Genomic DNA, 24441 nt, shown 5'->3' on the forward strand with positions numbered 1-24441 from the left:
AGTTGTGGTTTAATGTTTTCCAGGTTCTTCAGGAGATCGTGGCAAGGCAAAGGCATGATCGTAGCGCTCCTCGTGTTTATGTTTTATGATATGGACCTGGGAATACTCTGATAATAAATGTATTGAAAACCTTTTTGTAATAACTTAATGAGTTGGGATGTTTTTGAAAAGTTTAAATTTTGTTGAAATTTTTGGTCGTTACAAGTTGGTATCAGAGCTTTGGTCTGAGTGAATTGGAGAAACACTCGTGTGACTCCAGTCTCAAATCGAGGAGGGTTTTCAAAAGAGAATTTAAAATGGTTTTCAAAATAAGTAAAGGAGGACGCGGAGGTACCATCAGGCGGAGCCAGTAAGTAACCCCAAAATACCATACATGATATTTGTTTTTATTGAGCTTTGATAGAACAACATGCTAGTGCTAGGCTAGGGATCTTCAGGATTTCATGATAATGTTGCCTGTTTTATGATGCCTGTTAGCCTAGGGTTTCCTTGTGAGAGATTTCCAGTGTTCCTCTAGTAGTGAGGGTAGAGCATTGTTATGTATGTTTTCACTAGGGTGTTGTGGTAGTACTTCATACAAATATGGGTAGGTGTGGAAGGTAGTATGGGATCGTACTACTGAAAGCACAGGACCCATACGCGTATCAGGGAAACCATGACCTCTATGGTTGGGTTAAGAGTTGGTTCCCGGGATAGTGGGAAGTGTCTGAGATTTTGTGGTTTATTTTCAGTATGGAGATTTTGAGGCATGCTGGGAGTGGATCCGGGTCAGGATCGGGAGCAGGAGAGGGAGGTCAGGGCAGGTCAATACCGCCCGAGGTTATCGGTCAGATGAGCGCGTGCGAGTTGGATGCGAGGATTCGTGAGATCCTGCATGATGAGGTTGTTGCGTTGTTCCGGGCCGAGTTGCCGGAGCAGTTTGGGTCGATCAAGACCGCCATGGTGGAGTATTTTAATGAGCGCTATGCAGCTCTCATAGAGACGGCTGTCGCGACGGCTACAACGGCTGTAGCAGCGGTAGGGGGAGGAGTTGGTCGGGGTTTTCAGTATCGGGACTTCGATAATACGAAGCCTCCCACCTTTGATGGAGTTCAGGACCCGATTATTGCTATGAGATGGTTATCAGATGTGGAGGGGTGTTTCTTCATGTGTTCATGCCCTGCTGATCAGAGGGTGAGATGTGCTCTGAACCTGTTGAGGCTCGGGGCAAAGGATTGGTGGAGATTGACCATGGGGTCATACTCGAATGCGCAAAGGGCTGCGGTTTCATGGGATTAGTTCAGAGAGATGTTCAGCACTCGTTATGTTCCGCAGGTCGAGCGGGAGAGGTTGGCTCAGGAGTTCCTTAAGCTGAAGCAGGATTCGGAGTCGGTAACGGAGATCACCAGGATGTTTACTGAGAGGGCGATGTTTTGCCCTGAGTTCGCTTTAGAGCAGGCTCAGATGTACCGATATATGAGTATGCTAAAGAGAGATATCAGACAGTTCGTGTCTGCGCAAAGGTGTGAGACATTGTTATAGTTGTAGGAGGCCGCCAGGCGCGGGAGTTGGAGATTGAGTTGCAGTGGCGTGAGCTGAGGCAAGTTCCGGTGCAGTCGCAGCCGGCATCGAAACGGTCCAAGACCGTTGATTCTAGATTGGGAGATCAGAGCAGCCACACTTATGGGAAGTGTGGGAGGGGTCACGCCGGAGTTTGTCGGTCCGGTGGTGCATGCCGCAAGTGTGGAAAGGAAGGGCACTATGCGAGAGATTGTCGGCAGTCAGCGCAGGTTCGGGATTTGAGGATTTGTTATCATTGTCATCAGGTTGGGCACTTGAGGGTCAACTATCCACAGCTTGCTGCAGGACCGGTGCAGGCTCCAACACCGGCCACGTTGAGAATCACAGGTGGAGGTCAGGGTGGAGCGGAGCCCCAAGGACTCAGGGTCGTGCTTTTCAGCTTACAGCGAAGGAGGTCAGGGTAGTGTCGGATGCAGCTGTGGGTATGTTTCCTCTTGATGTCTTATTATTGTATGATTATTGTGGAGTATTGTTTATCTGCTAGTCTTGTTGCGTGGATTTCGGTATTGTATTCTTTGGTTTTGAGGGTTATGGCTGGTTATGGATTGAGTGTTGGGAAATTCGTGGGTGATCTTTCATGAGGGTTGTTCGTGGGAATCGGGTGTTGATATGGTTATCGGGTAGCAGTTGCAGTCTGAGGAGTGGTTAGCGGAGGATCAAGTTCTTGTGTGCCGGGATCATCAGTATTGATATGTGATTGGTGAAGGTTGCTCGTGTAAGTGGGAGGCGGTTCGAGTGAAGGAGTATGTGTCGTAAAGGGTTGTTGCGGGAGGTCGGCGATGGTGACCGGTGGTTGATAGTCAATGCTCTAAGTGGGGGAGAATTGAAGAATTCTCCGGAGGATCAATGAGTATGAAAGGTTGTTTAGCTGCATGGGGATTCAGTTGTGTCTCGGTCAACCAAGGGCATTGGCTGGTATGAGTAAATGGCAGGCGTGCGGGGCGGGATACAGACGAATAGCGATTGATTGTGGAAGGTCTAGGATCGGGCCGGGATTGAGTTTATGGGATGGCGGTAGAGTTCGGAACCCTAGAGGGCTAGAACAGTATGCATGGGAGGAGTTTACCGAAGGAGTAACTCGAAATGTTGATTGCTAGTTGAGCAGTCCGGATAGACTGAAGGCCTGTAGGCGTACCAGTTAGGCCGAAGTCTCGGGGAACGGTCCAGCCAGACTGAAGGCCCTGGAAGGCGGTCCAGGTCTGTTGAAGGTTATGAGAGTGGTCCAGTTGGCTGAAGGCCTAGTAAGGCAGTCCAGTCATGCTGAAGACTCTGCATGTGTCGTTAAATAGGTGCGAGAAAATGGATTGAGTATGTCGCGATATGCTAGAATTGTAAGGTCTGGCCCCGGATATTGATCACGATCAGTGGAGGTAGTGCATGGACTCAAGAGTCTTCGTGAGTGGATTCAGAGTATGTATGGTGCACGGGATAGCGGTTATGCCATAAGGAAATGGTGTAGTATTGGGTGAGCACCGTGGCACTTGTGGTAGTGTCAAGGCAACCAAGTAAATCTCCTTGGTAATGAAAAAGGAAGAGAATGTAGCTCCGAGAGGGAGTGCAAGTCACGGAAGTGAAAAAAGTAGTGCGAAGTTATGACTAAAGTGTTTTCATTGTGGTTATTGCGCAGTGTGTGCGACAGTGATATGAAAACACATCCGGATGGGATGTTTGCTGAGGTCGCGGAAGGAATTCCACAGGTGCAGAACCGAGAGGCCCGGAAGGGATGCAGGGATGGAGTCTTGGACTCCCAGTCTGATTCTGATCAAGGAATTGTGTAGGTAGTAGTGTTTCATCTTGAGGGATGTTTTGAAGGTCGTCAGTGTGATGGGTTTTCCCTAACCCGAGGGTGCTAGAGCTAGTTCAGCATGTGCAGGTGATTGCAAAAGGAGAACTCATGGGAGTTGCTCTGAAGAATGTGTCTTTCTGTCAGCATGGAATGGATAGAGTTGGACGCGGATCGGGAATCCGATGGTTCATAGTTATTTATAGCTCATATGGGTCGAGTGATGGTTGTGATTTGGAGCAGTGTTGCATCATGGGTGGTACTCAGTTGTTAAGTGTGGTTATCAGAGGGTAAAGCCGGTGGCAGGCTTGTGACGGTGTCAGGACACCGCGAGAAAGGAGAAAGTGAGTTTTTGGTTTCCATGATTGTGCTTTGGGGAAACTGGCGGGGTAATGCCAGGAGTTGTAATGCAAGAGAATTTCTAGAGTTGAGTTGCCGCAGGCTTCGAGGACGAAGCCTAATTTAAGTGGGGGAGAATTGTAACATCTCGGAATATCAAGAGTATAGTTGAAGGGATAAAAGTGAAATTGTGTATAAAGGCAACTCGGCGAGTCCATGGGTGGACTCGGCAAGTAGAGTCGCGACCTTGGTCGCGTGTTAAGTGGCCTACTCGGTGAGTCCAGAGATGGACTCGGCGAGTAGGTGCTGAGTGGAGAAACCCTAAAACCGGAGGATGAGCCCTATTTAAAGGACATTATACCCTCTCCCCAGCCTCTTTGATCTCCTTTGAAGTCCATAAACCCTAGATACGTGATTGTGGAGGATTTGAGTGCATTTGGAGCTTGGGGAAGTGATTGTTGAAGAATCTTGAAGGAGAAGAGTCTTGGATCAACGAGCTTTGCAAGGATTCGGATTAACCTTCTCTTGGAGCATCCTTTTGAGGTAATACTTCATTGTTTGAGCTGCTATTATCTAGATTCATCATTTTTGGAGGTGCTAGAGATCATATATTTTGATGTATTAGAGTTTAGAGGTTTGATCTGAGGTTGCTACCTCAGATCTGGAATGGAGGAGGGTTAGAATGCATAAAGGTCCCTGCTTTAAGTGATTGATGGAGCTATCTTGTCCCAAAACCTAGAGTGAGAATGCCTAGATCTTCTTGGATTCACGTAAAGATTGCCACTTTACGTGATGGATGGCCTTAGGAGGGTAGATTTATGGTTTGGATCATCTGCATGGCTTGGAAAGCCTCTGTATGGATTCAGACCCGGTGATACTCGGCGAGTCACATGGATGGACTCGGCGAGTTGCTTGAAGAAAGGCTGGAAATCGACGAGTTGGAAGAACAACTCGGCGAGTTGGATGAAGATGGCCTGGAACTCGGCGAGTTGTAAGAACAACTTGACGAGTAGGTTGAAGATAATCGTAGACTCGACGAGTATGTTCTTGGACTCGGTGAGTCTGGTCGTTGGGTCCAAGTTTCTTTTGGATGGGCTGTGACTCGGTGAGATGTGTGCGTGTGGACTCAGAGTTGTTGGACTCGGCGAGTCTCGGGGTGACTCGGCGAGTAGAGTCGGTCAGGTATCGACTTTGACTTTGACCAAGGGTTGACTAGTTGATTTCCAGGGGCATTTTGGTAATTGATGAATATTGTTTTAAGTTTAGTATATTGGTGGTTGGCGAGTGGTGGAGATCCTACCAGTAGTCGGAGCAGTTTGAGTTATTCGTTCAGCCGGCAGTTTCGAGGTGAGTTATCCTCACTATATCAACAGGGTCTAAGGCACCAAGGCCGGCCCTTTATCGGATTGAGATCCGGGTATCTGTTGTTATGTTATTGCTTGTTATGTGTTGCATCCTGGTAGTTATGATGGTATTCGTTAGAGACCTGGTTAAGGTCGGTATCATGGTATATAGGGTGATGCTATGCTAGTGACCGGTTAGGTCGGTATCCTGCTTAGAGTATGTTAAGTTACGTGATCTGCTAGATCGGTTTGATTGAATATGAATTGTTATTTGATTGTATGTATATGTGCACATGGTTGTTTGGACTGGAGATGGGTTGAGGCGGGTCCTACTTTGTGCTATAGGCCAAGATATACATGGCAGACCGGTTGTTCCGAAGGCCCAGCGAGCGGTCCGGATAGGCTGTAGGCCCCGCGAGGGCGGACCAGACGTGCCGAGGCTCGGAGAGTGGACCAGGCCGACTGAAGGCCCGATGCGGGCGGACCAGTCATACTGTAGACTCAGAGAGTGAATTAGGTAAGTTGAAGGCCTGGTGCGAGCGGACCAACCACACTGTACACTTGAGGGACATGACTGGACTCAGAGGGTGGACCAGGTGGACTGAAGGCCCGACACGGCGGACTAGTCTCACAGTACTACAGTAGACCCGATATGCATGGCTGTTCTGTGATTTGTTATGATATGTGTATGGTATATGTGGTTGGTATTTTGGAGGTAGCTCACTAAGCTTTCGGACTTACAGTTGTGGTTTAATGTTTTTCAGGTTCTTCAGGAAACCGTGGCAAGGCAAAGGCATGATCGTATCGTTCCTCGTGTTTATGTTTTATGATATGGACCTGGGAATACTCTGATAATAAATGTATTGAAAACATTTTTGTAATAACTTAATGAATTGGGATGTTTTTGAAAAGTTTAAATTTTGTTGAAAATTTTCGTCGTTACATATATGGCCACTAATCTCTCTTTCTCTCTCAAGCTATCTCAATCTATTTCTCTTATCTCTCTCATTCTTTCTGCCTCATCTATCTCTTTTTTTTTTGTTCCTATTAAAGAAGTAACATCCCACACAAATGACACGTGAGGTATTTTAGATCGCCCGATGGCATACCAAACAAAATAACAAGAATATGGAGTGGGGGAAGTAATCAAGCGCATGGTTAGATTCACAAGGGCTTTTATTTCACATTTACAGTTATGGTCCCTATGCATTTTAGCCTTATGCACTTTATATTCATATTCTTATTTTAATTTTAAAATTAACTTTTCAAAATTACCTTTCAACCCCTTGACTTGTAACTATTCCCCTGAAAGGATTTTATTTACTTTAGTTCAAATTTTAACCACACAACCAAAATCATCTGCAAAACATTTATTCTAGTAATGAAAGCTAACATCGTTAGTAAAAGTTTTTTTGGATCGTTACAAAGGTCAAAGTATATTGTCCCCTTGCATGATATGTGAAGTTATCATATGTGATTAGACTGTTTGGTCTAAACGAAAGTAGAATGACAAAGTGAAAAAAAAAGAGGTGAGAGCAAGGATGAGATGACATGAAGAGAGATGAGTAAGTATCCCATAAAATTAGAAGGGATCATGAGGTGACAGAGAAGGGCATAATAAGAGGTATAGATAAAGTTAAACGATAGGAAAGATATGAGGTGAGAAAGTGGAATGAGAGGATTCGTGAAGAGCCTCACATAGGGATGAATATAGAATGAAGTGAACATGAGAAGACATTAAGATAAAGTGTGAAACGAGTATGAAAATAGATGTGAAGGCATGATGTAGGATAGAGTAAGAGAAATGAAAGAAAGAACAAGAGTAGTAGAGTATGAATACGTGAGAACTAATTAAAGTATAACTCCCTAAACACGTGGTATGATGTTGTAGATAATTTGATGTGTTGCAGGTGTATGTAGTAACTGTTGTATAAGAGGAGATATGAGCACAAGGACTTGGAGTATAAGAAGTTTATTTTTTCGTATGACCTTGTTGCTTTAAACTATAATTATGATTTTATTATAAACCCAATATTAGTTTGGGATGTAAAATGTTTTGAGTTATAGAATTCCACATTTTTATAGAAATCTCTAATAATCCCAGAACTACCTAGAGTGAAAAAGATTTTGGTCGTCACAACCAAGCTACCATTTTACATTTTAAACCCCTATTTAGCGCCAAGTCATCGGACATTCACAATTCGCGCCAACTAGCCTGCGGAGGGTTGGCTAACCTTTGATTCTGGTCACCTTGTGACAAAAAGCAACGCCTTCAGGCGTCAAAGAGGAATGCATAGACCATTACTACCCGAACCAATCATAAGCTTTGACATACAAAATGAGAATGATCATCTAATCAATGTCATTATCCCCTGTCGGATTTGACGCCATTGTCTCTCATTGCGATACCAATATCAAGGAGTTAATATAAAGGCCCCTTTCTCACATTTGTAAAGAAATCCCATTCCTCATATTCTCATACTCACTACAACTCTCTTTTTTAGAAACTAACTAGACCATTAGAGTGTTTTCCTGGGACCCCTTTTTGGAAAATGGTTGGGGTGCTCTTTTTCTTCCTTGTGTGTTAGCAAATCATCACTGTAGCTGCTGTCATGAGGAGACTTATCAGAGATCACATATCACATCAATTTTAAATCAGGACATTCTCAACATCAAGAAAATAAATTGAAGGAAAAATATTATAGAATATGGTATAATGGGTAAACCTGGCATTTAGTCAAGTATCAAGACCATGAAAAAAGTTTGATAAGTCGTTTATGATATGGTGAATGGTACGAACACAAGTGGTTTTTGTTATGATAGCTCCACACATTTTGTAACAACCAAACCAACAATTTAGGAGTCTTGCATGTCGGTATAATATATAAACTATTATATATTTTATTACTTCATGAATATTCATATTTTACTTTTATGTGCTAAATGTTTCATTATATATAAAAGTACTTGAAAAGGTACATGTGGACAAACACGATATTTCCTCACTTGGAGGACTTACGTATTATTTTTAGAAAGGATAGAAAGGGAATAAAACCAAAGATTTTACCTAAATGGAAGAATATGTAAACAATGAAGAGCAAACTAAAGAATAGATGTGGATTTCAACCATCCAAATGGAAGAAGATGCAACCAATACAAATGCATGCACAAAGAAGAGGAATTTAGAGTTGATCATGTAATAGAAGGAATAACTATTGCAACTAAGATGCATCGAGAAAAAAAAATGAAGAAGGTAGTGAAGAACATGAATGAAGCTATATTAGAATAAACAAATGTACAAAAGAAAGCTTCTATGGAGATTTATGAAGTTTCAAAAATGCAGTCATTGAGTGTGCTAGATAGGTTCAAATCAAGTCAAAGCAAGTCGGAAAATAATGCATGATTCAGAATTTGTGTTAAGTTTTTGGAATTTGGAAGGAAAAGATTGTGGTAATGCTGTGATGATTATGTTGCATGAGTGTTATGAGTATAAATTAGGTGGCTACATTATTTTACATATTCATTTGTGGTGAACCTTTTTATTTTTAGATTGATAATGACCGACATTTATTGATTTATATTATTATAGTCAATCGTTCAATATTTTGTTTTAAAAGGTTTTTTGATTTGTAGTCAGGTGTTCATCAAAATAAATGTTAGTTATTTGTATAATTTATATTTGAAGAATATTTAATAATATAATTTTTAGTTAAATGAAAATTATAAATTCATGACATGTTTATTAAAAAAATAAGTTACAAAAAAATCACTAAAAATGTATTTTTGATCATATTATATAATTTCATTTCCAATTCATTTAACAAATAAAAAAACAAACTAGATTTCATTCCATATCAAACAAACCTATATCAAATTCAAATTCAAATTCATTTGACAAATTCTATTACTTTAAAAAATATTATGCCAAGAAAATACCCCTAAATCTTTGTAAATAATACAACACATCAAAATTTAAATCTTATAAAATACGAGTTAGAACAACTTATAGGATAATTTTTTTGTGAGTTAGAACAACTTATAGGATATTTTTAAACATAGAACAACTTATAGGATATTTCTAAATATTGTAATTATATGACTAAATAACTTAATACCTCTATAGTTGCCACATTTTTCATTATCACATATTAGTATCACAGTGTTAGATCATTACAACATCACTCATCTTTGCCATATTTATTTAGGAAAATGACTTACCGGAGTAATAATCTCTATCGTTTGTTTACATTTTAGTAACTTTTTTACTTTTGTATACATTTGACCATTTAACTTGTTATATGTGTTTATATATTGCCATTGTCACCGGTTATAGTAGATGACATTGATAATATGTGAACAAATTAACAAGTTAAATGGTTAAATGTGTAAAAAAAATTGCCTAAATATGAATAAAACGAAAAATTAATTACCATGATAAGTCATTTTCCCCATTTTTAATAACGATTTTATTTTTCATATTTGTTTGTATTTTTTTTTTCAAGCGTTATTTTTAAAATATCCATAATTTCATAAATATTAATTAAATATTGATCAATTCTAAATTTTACTTTTTAATTAAGAAATATATTTCTGTTTTGTGAAATATTTTATATAGCCTCTTATATATATATATATATATATATATATATATATATATATATATATATATATATATATATATATTCTTTTGTTTTAAGCATATACAATACTTTTAAAGTAAATAATATCTAACAATAAAATTTAATAAAATAAATATGCAACAATAAATATGAAATGTCTTTTAAAAAAATACAAAGAAAATATTACTTAGCAAATAAAAAAATAAAAAATATATATAATGTAAATGTTTTAAAATTATTGGAACTTTTTAATAATTTTTAATTAGAAGTTTATAAACTTTTAGTTTTTTAAATACAACATTTTAAACTAATATTTAACGAAACTATTTTAAAATGTTATAAAAAATAATAAATTGACATATAAAATTTGTGAAACACTCTAAAAATGTTGTAAAAGAAAGTTTATAAATAAATATATGAAAGTTAAAAAAAATTGTATGAAAATATAAAAAAGCAAGCTAAAAACTTGTAAGACAAATTTAAAACATTTATAAAATATTTGGTTTAAAAACACTTGTATTAAAATTATATGAAAGTATAAAAAATATTAAAAAAGTTATAAACAAAATCTAAAACATTGTATTAGAAACAAATATAATAAAAATAGTGTAAGAAATTATAAAAAACCTTAAAAAATTTATAAAAAAATTTGATCGCATTTAAACAATTTTTTTATATATACATATTTGACTACTTAACCGGTCAAATATATATATAAAAAAAAATTATCCTTATAATTTATTTTCCTATTTGTTTCATAGATATTCACAATGCTAAAATCTCTAGTGGTTAAACATCTTGATTGTGTCTAGGAAAATGTTAAAAAAGTTTGCTAGCGACTTTACTTTATCCTCCCGTACCAATAGGAAATCGATCTCTTTCTACGACTTTGTTCATTCTCATTATCCTCAAACGCATTCTTCACGTTCTTGCTATTGATCATCACAAATAAACCTTATATAAGTTTGACGATTTCTTTTGAATCCTTCAACATTCCTATCCCTCACAATAGAAGGTCCTAGTTAAAATAAATTATGAAAATAACAAACCCATTTCCTCTCAATATCACTCACCAATCACTATAACTTGGACATTTGATATAGAAATTATTAATTAGATAATAAGATAATAATTTGCCCCACTTCCTATTAAGATCCAATATATAAGTTATAAATTAGACAATTTATAAACAGTTTTATATTAAAAGTCCAATCACCCCCTTAATACATTGTCTATTATCGCAAGACGACTTTATGAGACTTCCTCATCATATAATCAAACTTTCATTTCTCTTCTGCCTGACTCTTACGTATAGACGATAGACAGCAACACACCACCACACCACCGACGATACTTTACCCATAACTTTACACTTAACTCCCCTCAAGATTCGCTTAATTCCACACAACCCCTCGCCTTTATACCAAACCCCTGTTTACCACTGTCGTACACACCACCATCTCTCCCGACCACCATGAAGATATAAATTAGAAGCAAACTTAGAGAGAGAAATAACACCAATAAGAGAGAGAAACAAACACACACACTCTTTCTCTCTCTCTCTCTCTCTCACACACACACACACATAGACGCTTGACCTCCCTTCCAAGCAAATCAAAATCCCTTTTTCCTACTTGAAGAAGACGGGTTCCCTCGCCATAATCGCCGGCTAGACACCAACCGGAAAAAATGGCGTCCACACGAAAGTGTCTTACTATGCTGTTTGTATTGAGTCAACTCGCTGCGGCTGCATTGTCTGGGAAACCCACCAACGCGACCACGCAAATCAACTCCAATTCTGTACTGGTGGCGCTGCTTGATTCCCATTATACCGAACTGGCGGAGCTGGTGGAGAAGGCGCTCTTATTGCAGACGCTTGAAGAAGCTGTTTCGAATCATAATATCACCATTTTTGCTCCGAGAAATGAAGCTCTGGAGCGGGAGCTTGACCCGGAATTCAAACGGTTTTTACTTGAACCTCGGAATCTTCAGTCTCTTCAAACGCTTCTCCTCCACCACATCGTTCCTAGTCGACTAGGTCAGTCTGAGTGGCCGGAAAAGTCAACTCGTCACGACACACTCTCGGCGGAACCCATACACCTCTCCAATTTGGATTCAATGAAGCTCGCCGGCAATGCGGAGGTTGTTCGGGTAGACGACGTTTTCCGACCCGATGGAATAATTCACGGAATTAGTCGTTTGTTGATCCCCAAATCCGTACAGCAGGATTTCAACAACCGTCGGAGCTTACGTGCCATTTCCGCCGTTAAACCGGAGGGTGCACCGGAGGTGGATCCGAGAACAAATAGACTGAAGAAACCGGCACCTCCGGTTCCCGCTGGATCGTCTCCGGTGCTACCAATTTACTACGCCATGGCACCCGGTCCGTCGTTGGCACCTGCTCCCGCTCCCGGACCTGGCGGTCCACGCCACCACTTCGACGGTGAGAGCCAGGTGAAGGATTTCATCCACACGCTGCTGCACTACGGCGGGTAAATTTAAACCCACAATTCGATCATGTTAAATGTTAATCATCTAAAATCACAACTTATTTCCAAAACTCAACACGATTGCTCTTAATTGGTGTATATAGATACAACGAGATGGCTGACATTTTGGTGAATTTAACGAATTTGGCAACGGAAATGGGGAAACTAGTGTCGGAGGGATACGTATTAACCGTTCTAGCACCTAACGACGAAGCAATGGCGAAATTGACCGCCGATCAACTGGCGGAGCCTGGTGCGCCGGAGAGGATCATGTACTACCATATCGTGCCGGAGTACCAAACTGAAGAAAGCATGTATAATGCTGTTAGAAGGTTCGGGAAGATTCGATACGATACTCTTCACGTTCCTCATAAGGTGGTGGCTCAGGAAGCCGATGGATCGGTGAAATTCGGCGACGACGAGGAAACGGCGTATCTGTTCGATCCTGATATTTACACCGACGGTAGAATATCGGTTCAGGGTATTGATGGGGTTTTGTTTCCGGCATCGGAGAAGACAGAAATCACAAAAACCGTCGATCATGTTCAAGTCACACCCAAATCTCGTAGAGGTACGCCGGAAACCTCTTCTTGCATTACATTTTCTTGTTTTATCCTTTCTTGCCGGAAACAATGGTGGTTTAATTTTGCATACATTTTACGTTGATTCATGAGTTATCTTTTTACCTAATTACATGATGCCAACAGACATTTCAATCAACCTATTTCTTCACAAGAATCAAAATCACTGTTCTTACTTCTTTAGACTTGTTTTGTCGGTGAGTCAAAGAGGGGCAAAATCGACATTTTGCTAATCTGTACTGGTGGCCCGTGATGAATAACACCTTTTAATTATTAGGATGTTAAAGAACATCATAAATGAGGTAGTGAAATTTCAAGGTTGAATTTCATGAAAAATGTTTACTACTATTTATAATTTATCGATTTTTCCTGAAATTCAAACAAATAGATCCAACAAACTTAACCATATTTTTACAAAATAATTTAAAAATATTGTCATACTTTAATTCTATTAGCTTAAGTATATATTCTAGTGAATTTTCTTTTAGCTGTGTCTAATTCGGTTAGATTCAGACAATTTAATATTACACTTAAAAGCCTTTGTGTAATCCGTAGTTGTATTTGATTCAATTAGCTTAAGTATACATTCTAGTGAATTTTCTTTAGAAGATAGGAAGAAAAATTTTGACCTTTTTTTGTTGCTCAATTTTTTATCACAAAATTTGTTTCATAAAGTTAATATATTTGTTTGTTTTAAAATTTACTTATTTGACCCGTTAAAAACCAAATATAAAACAAAATTGATTCATTTTCTAATAAATTGTTGAAACTGACATTTCTATGATATTGTAAATATTATAATTTCATAGCGATAAATGAAGTACTAACTTCTCCAATGGTTGAGTGATTGTCCATCTGTTAGTTTACTCGTTGTCATACTTTAATTCTACATTTGAAACCTTTTTAAACATATGAAGTCAATATAAATATATTAAAGTTTTTATGCATGATCAATAATTGCATCAAAAGGTACAAGTATTATAAATACTAAAAGGATGTTAAACACGTAAAAGTATAAATAAAATTTATGATTTTGTCATGTACGACCTTGACAAATTAATTAATATTCAATTTATACATTTGGTAAAGTTTTCGCATATTTGTAGTTGCATACCTAAAAAAAAAAAGATATAAATTATATGTTTATGTTTCTATAATTATATTAGATACTAATCTTTTCATAAATGCTTCATTATACTATCGTACCTAACATTGTCTCTTTGCGCCTAACTCACTAATTATGTTATAGTTAATTTGGTTACATTATACAAATAATATAATTAATTAGCTTATAAGAAATATATGTTGATAAAAAATGTAGAATTACAATTTTTATACTCTTACCATTTCAATGGGAAAAATAAAAACATAGCTTTTGGTACTTGTAATGTACAACATTTCTCAGCCAGAGACAAAACAACCTTTAGTGTAACAAGAAGGATTCTTGTCTAAGTTTCTATATCATTAATCATGATGCATCTACCATGAACACAACTAAAACATTATGTCATGGTGGTTTTTTGTTTTGTTTCGGTAATAAATAAATAATATTTGTTGTGAGGTCCATTATTTAATGATGATGTACATATATATTTTGATATAAACATATATATGAGCTGGAGTGTATTTCTTTTTGCAAATTGCAAAAAATTAGTGGTTTATATCGAAATAGAGCTAAAAGCAAGATACAACGATATATTTTTAGTTATTTGTTTATAGTATTTAAAAAAAATACATACAATTATTGCAATGAATAACCGATCCACGAGTAGTCGGTATACAAATTCGGATTAGGTGATTTAAAGGGCTCTTTGATATGCCAACTCGGTCAAATTATTTTGCTCGGTTGACTTTTTTTTTTTTTTTTTTTTTTTTTATTACCATTATTGTAAATTGTAATTGATAGAATTCTTAAAATTAAAGGAAATAAAACTCTATATACTTTCGCCACGTTGGCAGGCTTCTCACTTCCACTAAACAACACACTGAAACTTCAAATCGAAACCAACATATAAATCCAAAACCCCAACTCCTTCTTGTTGTAATTGTCCTCTTTGAGACCCTACTCACTGCTGAAACTCACTTGTACTCTGTGCTCATTCGCTTGTACATGTATGGTCAATCTATCTATCTTCCACTTTCTTGACATCGAAATTCATGAGTAGGCATGTTGCATGTTCCACACTTTACGCATCAAACATGTTTTATAGCTTAAAAACGAAAAGGGTATTTCATCTTTATTTTGATGGTATCGGTATGTATACTCATGTGCTTTTAAAAATAATTAAAGAATCCAAAGTGTATTATTATACATACATTAATCATTAATCATCAAATATTTTATATCTTTATACGTGCATTTACAATTGTAATGTAGTTAGCCATATGATCGGATCTTCTCCTGCTTTTTGACATCTTCAGAATCATGCTGTCAGTAAAAGCATTCAATCTCACTAATTATAGTATTTGTCAGTTTTCCGCTCCTTGTTTTTTTTTTTTTTTTTTTTTTTTTTTTTTATATTTAGCAATTCGTTAATCTTCATATATTTTATTTATTAAACTAAATTCATCTATAATAAGTAATAATAATACTCACATATAGTGCACTGGATTAGTCATATCTATATCTATATCTATATTAAATAAATAAATAAAGGTGGTTATGTACGTGTTTAATGTGTATACATAGTTATGGTGTGCAACGACGTGTTAAATGTTAAACATAATTAATTATTATTTTAAGAAGCAATTAACTGTTGTCAGTAGTCGTTACGGAATAACATGAAGTTATGAAGCTGTTTTATTTTTTGAATGAGTTTAATTAAACTATATGTAGCTAATGATGAACTAATTATTTATTAATTATTAATAAACCTATACTTAATTAACCAAAAAAAATAATAATATATTATTATTATATGCAGGGAAATTGGTCGAGGTAGCATGTCAAGTGCTTGGGACATTTGGGCAAGATTCCCGGTTCACCACGTGCCACTAGAATTCTCCCTTTCATTCATCACTTACACTTCATCTGATCTGCCAATCAAAAGGTTCAAAAACTCTCTTCTCAAATCTTGTGTTTATTATTATTTTTTATATATATAATTTCATGATTGGTTTTATTTATATTAAATAAATGATAATATATATATATCACAAAAGTTTTCTTCAAATGAATTGTGGTGTGGTTTAGTTTATTGGATTTCTATCATAGAGAAAGGTCAACTCAACCGTATATATAGTCATCTTTAATAATGGGAAAGTTCGGATGACCTGTCACAAATTGCAAATGAAGATAGAAAATGACATAAATGAACTTAGATATTTCTTAATTTTTAATTAATTAGGTATAAAAAGGTCCATGAATCTTTTGTTGTTACCTCTCTTTCAAATTTCTATTCAGGTGTTGTGTATTGCTTACCTAAAAAATAGAAAGGCAATAACAAAAGTTTTCTCTTATTGATTCAAGTTATATGTCACATCTACGCCTAGGCCGAATTGCTCAAATTGTTTTACCAAAAAAATGTTTATAAAACGTTCATTATGGGAAATAGATTAATAAATGGGTATTTCGAAAATACAACCAATTTCTCCTAATTAAACGAGTCATTAATTCCTACAGTATTTGTTTTTCCATTTCTTTTTTCATCACAGGGAATGTATAAAGACTTGAAAGGACATGTGAGATACAGTTATGGTATGCATCAAACTCCATGCTTTCTTTTTTTGTGGGGGTGTTAGTGGGTTGTTATTTGTGTTTGTTTAATGTGTAAGCTCTTTTATTTGATAAAAGAAAAGGGTATAATAGTCATTCTCCATTGGTAGTTGGAGATGACAATCAAAGAATATTTTTTTTGTATTATTATTTTGTGCATAGTGAAATAAATAAAGGATTGGATGGTGGTAAGGTGAGTTGTCTAACGTCTATTTGTATTGTTTGTTGCAAGTGTTGCGTCTAAGTTGTTTAATCACATTAAAATGTGGAAAGATATAAAATAAAGAAAAGGAAAAAGGTACAAAAGAATTTGGTATGTGATGGTCATCTTGAGTCGTGCGTAAGTAAAGTTGGAATCTTAATCGATAAGTAACTTGTTTATAGACAAATTACAAACATACAAACATAAGGGGTTCATATACAATAAAACATACAAACATATATCATGGAAAAATTGAATTTTCATGGATGAATATAATGTGTGCATGCTATGTTATGTGCAACGCATGCTACATCCCATCTTTGTCATGGTTGGGTGGAATTTTTCATAATCAAACCCAATCATCATCTTTACTAAGATTCCATGCTATTGTATATCATATTGGTCAGTCCAATAAATATCTATATATGTTGGTATTTCTTCTCTCCACAACAACTCTTTTGGAAAGTAAATATAGGACTCAACATATGTTTACATGGTATCATAATTGACTTCCTGCACCCCAATGGCTCAACACATTCTTGTTTATCCGAATCGAGCCTCCTACTCTGATGTCAGTGTTAGTGTATCCCACAACGGTGCAACACGGTTCAATAAGTGTTTATATATGTTAGGTCTCCTTTCTCTCCACAAAGACTATTTTAGGGAGTTAATATGAGATTCTACATATATTTACATGCCTCAACAAATATATTGGGAAGTTACTTGTGGAGTGGGCTTACCCACATTAGTTCCAACTATTTGGTTATTAACAATCTAAAATGCTTAGTTGTCATGGGGCATCCTTCGGGCTTGCCCACATTAATTCCAACTATTTGGTTATCAATAATCTAGAATACTAAGTTGTCACAGGACATTCTTCTCCAACGATTCACTATCCGCACCCTCACTGGATGCCAATACCGTATGTGTCATCATAATCATGTATACCCTTAATCTCATGCCAATTATATGGTCGCAACATACAATAGACAAACATGATCTAGATGTTTCTATTAATATTAGTTTTACGGATTCTAAAAAATCACAATATCCAAATTGTTCCTTTACAAGCAATTCAAATATAAGAAAGTTGTAGGATCATAACGTCTATCATGGATGAGAGTACATAAATAATGCAATTCTTATTAGTGTATGTACATGATCATACAATAAGCACAACATTGCCATCTATTCTATTTTGGGTCGTACAAAAAGGAAAATGTAACATTCTAAAAATACTAAGTAAAATTTTTTATTTTTAGATCAACCCAAATCATCAATCATTCATCTCAAATTCTTAAAGTATGTCAAGATAGAAAATAGTTCTCATAGTACGATCCAAAAATTGTAAAATGTTGGATACGGGTGGATGCACTGTGATCAGGCTGGAACCTTTCCCTTTGAACCAAAAGTACTTAAAAACATTTAAACACAAACCATAACCACGAAGCTTAGTGAGTTTCCCAAAATACCACATACCATACAAGCAACGAATCCCGCCCAATGAGTATAACGGGCCTCGCCCTAACTCGCATAACGAGCCCCACCCAACATACACAACATGCAAGTATCACATAGACAACTAGCATCCTACAAATATAATCCAATGGGCCGATATTGGTGTCTTCGACCCACAAGTACAATGTAACAACTCACCTCAATCTGATGCTGTTACAACAACTCCTCACACTGAACACATTCAAACCAACCCTAATCACTATTTAGGGTAATAACCCACAAATAAAGGTCTAAATCATAATCTCTCTTACAAAGGGTAAAAGGCCATTTTACCCTTCCTACTATGGACCCAACTAACCATGACCCAATGCCCAAACTGGCCCAAGGCCCAAAGGGCTTCAGGTGAGTACGTCATCTGTACACCGTGCATACGCCCAGCGTAATAGGAATTCATTGAAAAGGGACACGAGCTAAACCCGTTATGCCATGCGTACCTAGAGGGTATGCCCAACGTACTTGTCAGTTGCTCAAAATTGTTATTAAGCTTTTACTGCTTAAAGACCTTTTTATCTAACTCATAGATCTTAATCTTGGGAACGTCTTAATTTATAAACTTGACTACTTTAAGCTTTTGTATTGCTTAATAGAGCCCAAAACCAAACCCTAAGTCCCTAACACTCTTAAACAACCTTAAACTCTCGCATGAGTGAGAAATAACATCAAAGACTCCATTTTTATGGCTCAAGATCCTCATAAACATCTTAAAGTAACTAACTTGAACTCTAGAGTAGCTTATACTCACAAGACCAACCCTTAGGACCAAGCATGCCAAAACCTTAAGCTAAATCTAGATCTATGCAAAAGAATCATAAAGGTTGAGACTTTATACCTCCAGAAGGATGATCAATGTGAGCAAAGTCTGGATCTATAAGCTATGGGCTCCAAGCACACCTTCCAAGATCTCCCTCTTCGTTATAACACACCAAAAATCACATAAAAGCTTGAGATTCTCACAAATGAAGTATGTTAATGTATATCAGAGGCTGAGAGAGAGGGTGGTGGCCATGCCCAGCCCAATACGGGAGGGGGGGGGGGCAGGTTGGGTATTGGCCCAGGGCCTCAAAATTGTATAGGGCCCACTTTAGAAGTATGTTAATGTATATATAAAAGGCCTATATAATAACAAAATCAGAAGGAACTATGGATAAATTTATAAAAAAAAGGTAAATAATTCTAGAAAACATCTATCTGGAATTCAAAAAAGACAAGAAACAAAAAATAGAACAAGATGAACAAGCGAACAAGCTCAAAAGGGATCTATTTAGAAATTTATAAAAAAGGTAAATAATTCTAATGCTTCAACGGAACATGAAAATATCACAAATGATAATGAAAATGACAACCATGATAATGAGATTAATGCTAATGAGAATGAAATTGATAATGAAAATAATGTTACTAATGAGAATGTAAACAATACTAATGAGAATGAAATTGGTAATGAAAATATTTTTACTAATGTGGATGAAAATAGCACTAATAAGAATGAAATTGGTAATGAAACTAATGCTATTTGTGAAAATGATATGAATGAAAATGACCATCAATTTGTTCATCATTTAAATATTTATGATCCATGTAATTAGGATAAAATTGACAATAAATTAAGGAAAATTTAGTTGAAAAATGATCCATTAGAGAATTAAATCTTGTGTTTCCTAAAGATACTTTATCTAGATATTTTTCGAATGGTGCTTATACTAGAAAGCTAGGTAATGGTAAAACAAGTGATCAAAAATGATTAATTTATTTTAAACAAGTAGATAAAGTTTACTGTTTTTGTTGTAAGTTGTTTAAACCTAATAATAATAGTAATCAAATTACTTTGGCAAATAATGGATTTAACAATTGGAAACACCTTTTTGAAAGACTTGATGAACATAAAAATAGTGCCCAACATATTTTATGTGTGCGATCTTGGAATGAGCTAAAAATACGATTGAATAATAATGAAACGATTGATAAAGACTTGCAACAACAATATGTAAAAGAAAAAGAACGTTGGAGATAAGTTTTAATAAGAATAATTTTTGTTGTCAAATATTTATCAAAATACAAAATTTGGCTTTTTGAGGGTCTAACAAGAAGCTTAATGAAGATAATAATGGTAGTTTTCATTACATATCGAATATTATTAATTATACATGTTACTATAGCATTAGTAAAAAGAAGTTTTTCAGAATTAAAGTTATTTGAGATCATCTATGTCACAATAAAGATTGAATGGTTTGACTATGTTATGTATTGAAAAAGATATGTTGGATAAAATTGACATTGATACTATTTATGATGACTTTGCTTTTAAAAAAGCTCGTAAATGTAATTTTTTATAGTTTTTTTGCTATCTTTATGTAATAGGGTTTAAAACATGTTATAGTCTTTCTATTTTATTGTTTTATATTTACAGTTTTAGATTATTTGGCTTTGGTTGGGCTGGCCCAAAGCTTTTTCCTTTCCATAGGTGGGGAGTTCCCAGCCTGCAATTGTATTAATTTTTTATAATTAATAAAATTTTCCAGAGGTACCGCCCTCCTTTACTAAAAATAAAATTTAGATTTATATATCAATTGCAAAGGGCTCCATTTTTTTGCCCTGGGCCTCAAATCATCTTGGGACGGCCTTGGTGGTGGCTGATGATAAGAAGGGTTTCCAAGGGGTTAAGGTCTTTAAATATGGTTCAATACCCAAAAATTAGGGTTTGCCTTTGCCTTGAATACAGACCGACGTACTCAAGAGAAATCGCGACCAAGTTTAATGAGTTACGCCCCTCGTAACTCTCAATTACGACCATCATAATCGTCTTTTATGCAAAATAATTAAATATTGAAAACTTAAAGAATTTACCTGGAAACCGGACGTTACATAAAAAGTGAATGAATAATATGGTTATTATCTATTATTAATTGACCCCTAATAATATTTACAATACGAGTTATAATATGAAAGCATTTAAAAAAAGCAGATCACATTAAATTGAATATTAGATCTGAAACTCTTTAGACAAAGAAAGGAAGTCTATAAGGGTTTGAATTATCCTTGGCATTAGCATGAAAAAAACATGTGATCCTTTAGTTGGAAAACCCTAGAAGCTCCATGTTTAGGGATATGATATTGTGTTTTCCGCCAACTTTTGTGTCTCTACAACCATGATTTTGGAAAAGGATTTTTTTAGAGTTTTTTATGTTCCAAAATAGTTAGAAGGTCAAAATAAGATAAATGAGAAGATTTAAGTTTGAGAGGATAAACTTCTTAAATTCAAAAACTTAGATTTGGCCTTGATTTGACTTGGTCGGGTTCAAATATGTTAAGAAACTTTGTGTATAGGATTTAAGGTAGAAAAATCCTAATGTATTAGGTTTAATTAAACAAGTTCGACAAGCTTATGATAAACTTTATTATAAAAGGAATAAAAAGCCAAGTGTCCAAACATTTGAACATAAACTCCCAACTTCTTTCTCTCTCATTGGAATTGACTAGAGACTTGGATGGAGATTAGTTTTGGAAGCAATGAAGAAGAAAAAGTATCAAAAAGACAACCTAGACTTTTAATTTTAGCTAAATTGTAATCTTTGAGCTTCAATATGAAGTTGATGAGGAAATGATGGAAGCAACATATTCGAAAATTTTCAAATTAGGTCGTGTGATTTGGGAGATTTATTTATTTGAAGGCTATGAATTTTTGCACTAGCTTTATGTTTTAGAATCATAATGAGTAGGGATGAGCATTTGAATCGAATACATGAACTTGAACCGAACCGAACCAAATTCAGATCAAATAAGCTATCCGGTTCGATTCTTAGGTATATATTTTAGACTTATTTGGTTCTCGGGTATTTTGGCCCCGGTTACCTGGATAACTGCTTAATCGGTTCTAAAGGAACCAGACCAAATTAGGACGTAATAAGCTTTTTGGTTTGGTTCTCGGGTATATATTTTAGGCTTATTCATATTTTCGTTTGGGTGTTTAATGTTCAATGTTTGACTTATATATTTATATATGGATTTTTGGATGTTTAATGTTTATTGTTTATTATATGGCTTTCATAACTATATCTCAAGATTTGGATGCATATAATTTATAGTTAGCTATACTCAATTGTGATTTTTTTTTTTTTAATAAATGAATTAATATTAGTTAACATTTAATCGTAGCATCATATCATGTTAAAAATATAAAAAATATTATTTTAAAACTTGTGAAACCCAACGATATAAATAATTTAATACATCCGAAAATATATCTTATTACATTTCTAATCCCTTAAATAATTACAAAAACAACGCCATAAGTTAAAAAAAAATCAAACAATACACTTTATTCGGTTTCAGTTCTTCTGTCCTTAATTATATTATAAATGTTATTTGGTTTATTTGAGTAATAACCGAACCAGACCGATTAGTATCTGAATTGAACCTGACCCGTATTGGTTCAATCTAACCAATTAATCTTATTCGGTTTATTTGTGTCTAACCTCCCTAATCATGAGTCCGTTGAACTTTAAATTTTGTAATCAATGGATAAGTGTTGTATTATTATGTCTTTATTTCAATGTTTTAGATTATGTTTTGTTCATTTGTAAACTAAGCTAATTCATTCCCGTGCTTCCAAACTTTAAAAATAAAAATAAAAAATAACATGCCACTTCCTTTTTCCAGCGTTGCTTTATGCCATGGGTTATGTTTTTCATGTAAATTAACCCAATTCAATCGAAAGAAAGGTTTCTTAACTCTTGACTCAACCCACCCAAAAGGGAAGTTTGCACTTGCAATGTGTGCGCCTAACTAACGTAAACCTTTAATGGGCTAAACATTGGGCTTAAGAAATCTTATCCGAAAGTAGATCTTATCCCCAAATCATGAGTACTTGCATTGTTTGTTTGATGGTGACATTTTAATTGGGTTGGTGGAGATTTTAATTTCTAAGCCACCGTGCGTCAAGTCTTTGGTATTATACATAAATTATTCTACATTAATTTCGGAGTTAAAAATCTATAATAACTCAAAGAATATTTAATTAGTATATTTGCATATAACCCGGGGTTAAAGGCAAATATACTAATTAGATATTCTATGAATTATTTAAACTAGGTCAAAAACAGATTAACTAAATGAAAGTTAGTCAAACTCGGTCCAAAATAGATTACTCGTTCATTGAAGTGGTTTGGTTTGATAAAACCAGTTGGTACGATGAAACCAATTGGTTTAATGTGGAACCACGCTTTTTTTTTTTTATTTTTTTTTTTTTTTATTTTTTTTTTTTTATAACACCACTAGTTGAGTCATTTTATAGAGTTCATTTCCCATTCTTTTTAATTCATGAAGAGATAAACTAAAACAAAAAAAAATGTTTTCCTTTATTCATTTACATACAACACACAAAATTACTTTATTTTATTTCCACTAAATTAGTATAATTTAAAGATCAATACTTTTCTTTAACCAATGTCATACATAATTTATTTATTACTCTGGGTTTAATTATATATAACATAACATATATATATGTTTTTCGAAAATACACACTGGTATATAATACACGACACAATTATACACGTGATAAAACTAATCAACTATACAAATTGTGTTCACTGTCTACTGATATGTCACTACTCCTAATCATACATGATTGTTTATCTTCATAAAACATCCATTAATTTTTAATGTCGAATGAATTGTCATTTTTATTTCCATTTGTTCTAATATCATTGAACGCGAGACATGAATTTAATTAGGGATGATCATCCAGATTGACGGACTACATTAATTTGTACTTGGACCGACACCAGATTGAGATCGGTTTTATACTATTCAGCTGGTTCTCATTATATGAAATCACACTCAACATGTTATGATTTTTTATCAGTTAATCAGAACAGTACAACAATTATTGCTTTTGGATTAGTTTGGATCGATTCCCAATTTATGTTATGTGAATTTTTTAAAAATTACATAATTCATTCGTTTGAAATCAGACTGATATGAGATCCTTTTTAGAGTTTGTGATTCAATCTAGACTATAATTTCAATATTTTGGTTCCATATTTAATGAGTTACAGTCGGGATATTAAAGTTGAGAGTTTTTTCAACTTTTATGTGTAATCTTCTAATAGTTGCATAACTAATTCGTTTGAAGTCGGAGCATACAATTTAGACTTTATGCTTTATTTTAGGCTATAAATTCGTCGTTTTAGTTGCATATTCAATGAGTTACAATCGTCCAAAGTTGGTATATAAAAGTAAATTTTTTTCCAACTTTTATGTTTTCTCCTTATGCCTTTGTCGTCAGTCTCGT

At 35.2% G+C, this 24441-nt stretch overlaps 1 protein-coding gene across 1 annotated transcript; it reads left to right on the plus strand.

Annotated features, from left to right (window-relative positions):
- The first annotated feature begins 10990 nt into the window (after positions 1 to 10990).
- LOC145014513 (fasciclin-like arabinogalactan protein 17) lies at positions 10991 to 16621 on the plus strand. Its single transcript, XM_078972897.1, has 4 exons — positions 10991 to 12136; positions 12238 to 12704; positions 15639 to 15764; positions 16369 to 16621. Exons 1-3 carry the CDS (start codon positions 11334 to 11336, stop codon positions 15710 to 15712), a joined length of 1344 nt encoding a protein of 447 aa, XP_078829023.1. The 5' UTR covers positions 10991 to 11333; the 3' UTR covers positions 15713 to 15764; positions 16369 to 16621.
- Positions 16622 to 24441: the final 7820 nt, after the last annotated feature.

The sequence above is a fragment of the Lactuca saligna genome, chromosome 9 (assembly GCF_052625555.1).
Source record: "Lactuca saligna cultivar CGN05327 chromosome 9, ASM5262555v1, whole genome shotgun sequence".
In the NCBI taxonomy this organism is placed as follows: domain Eukaryota; kingdom Viridiplantae; phylum Streptophyta; class Magnoliopsida; order Asterales; family Asteraceae; genus Lactuca; species Lactuca saligna.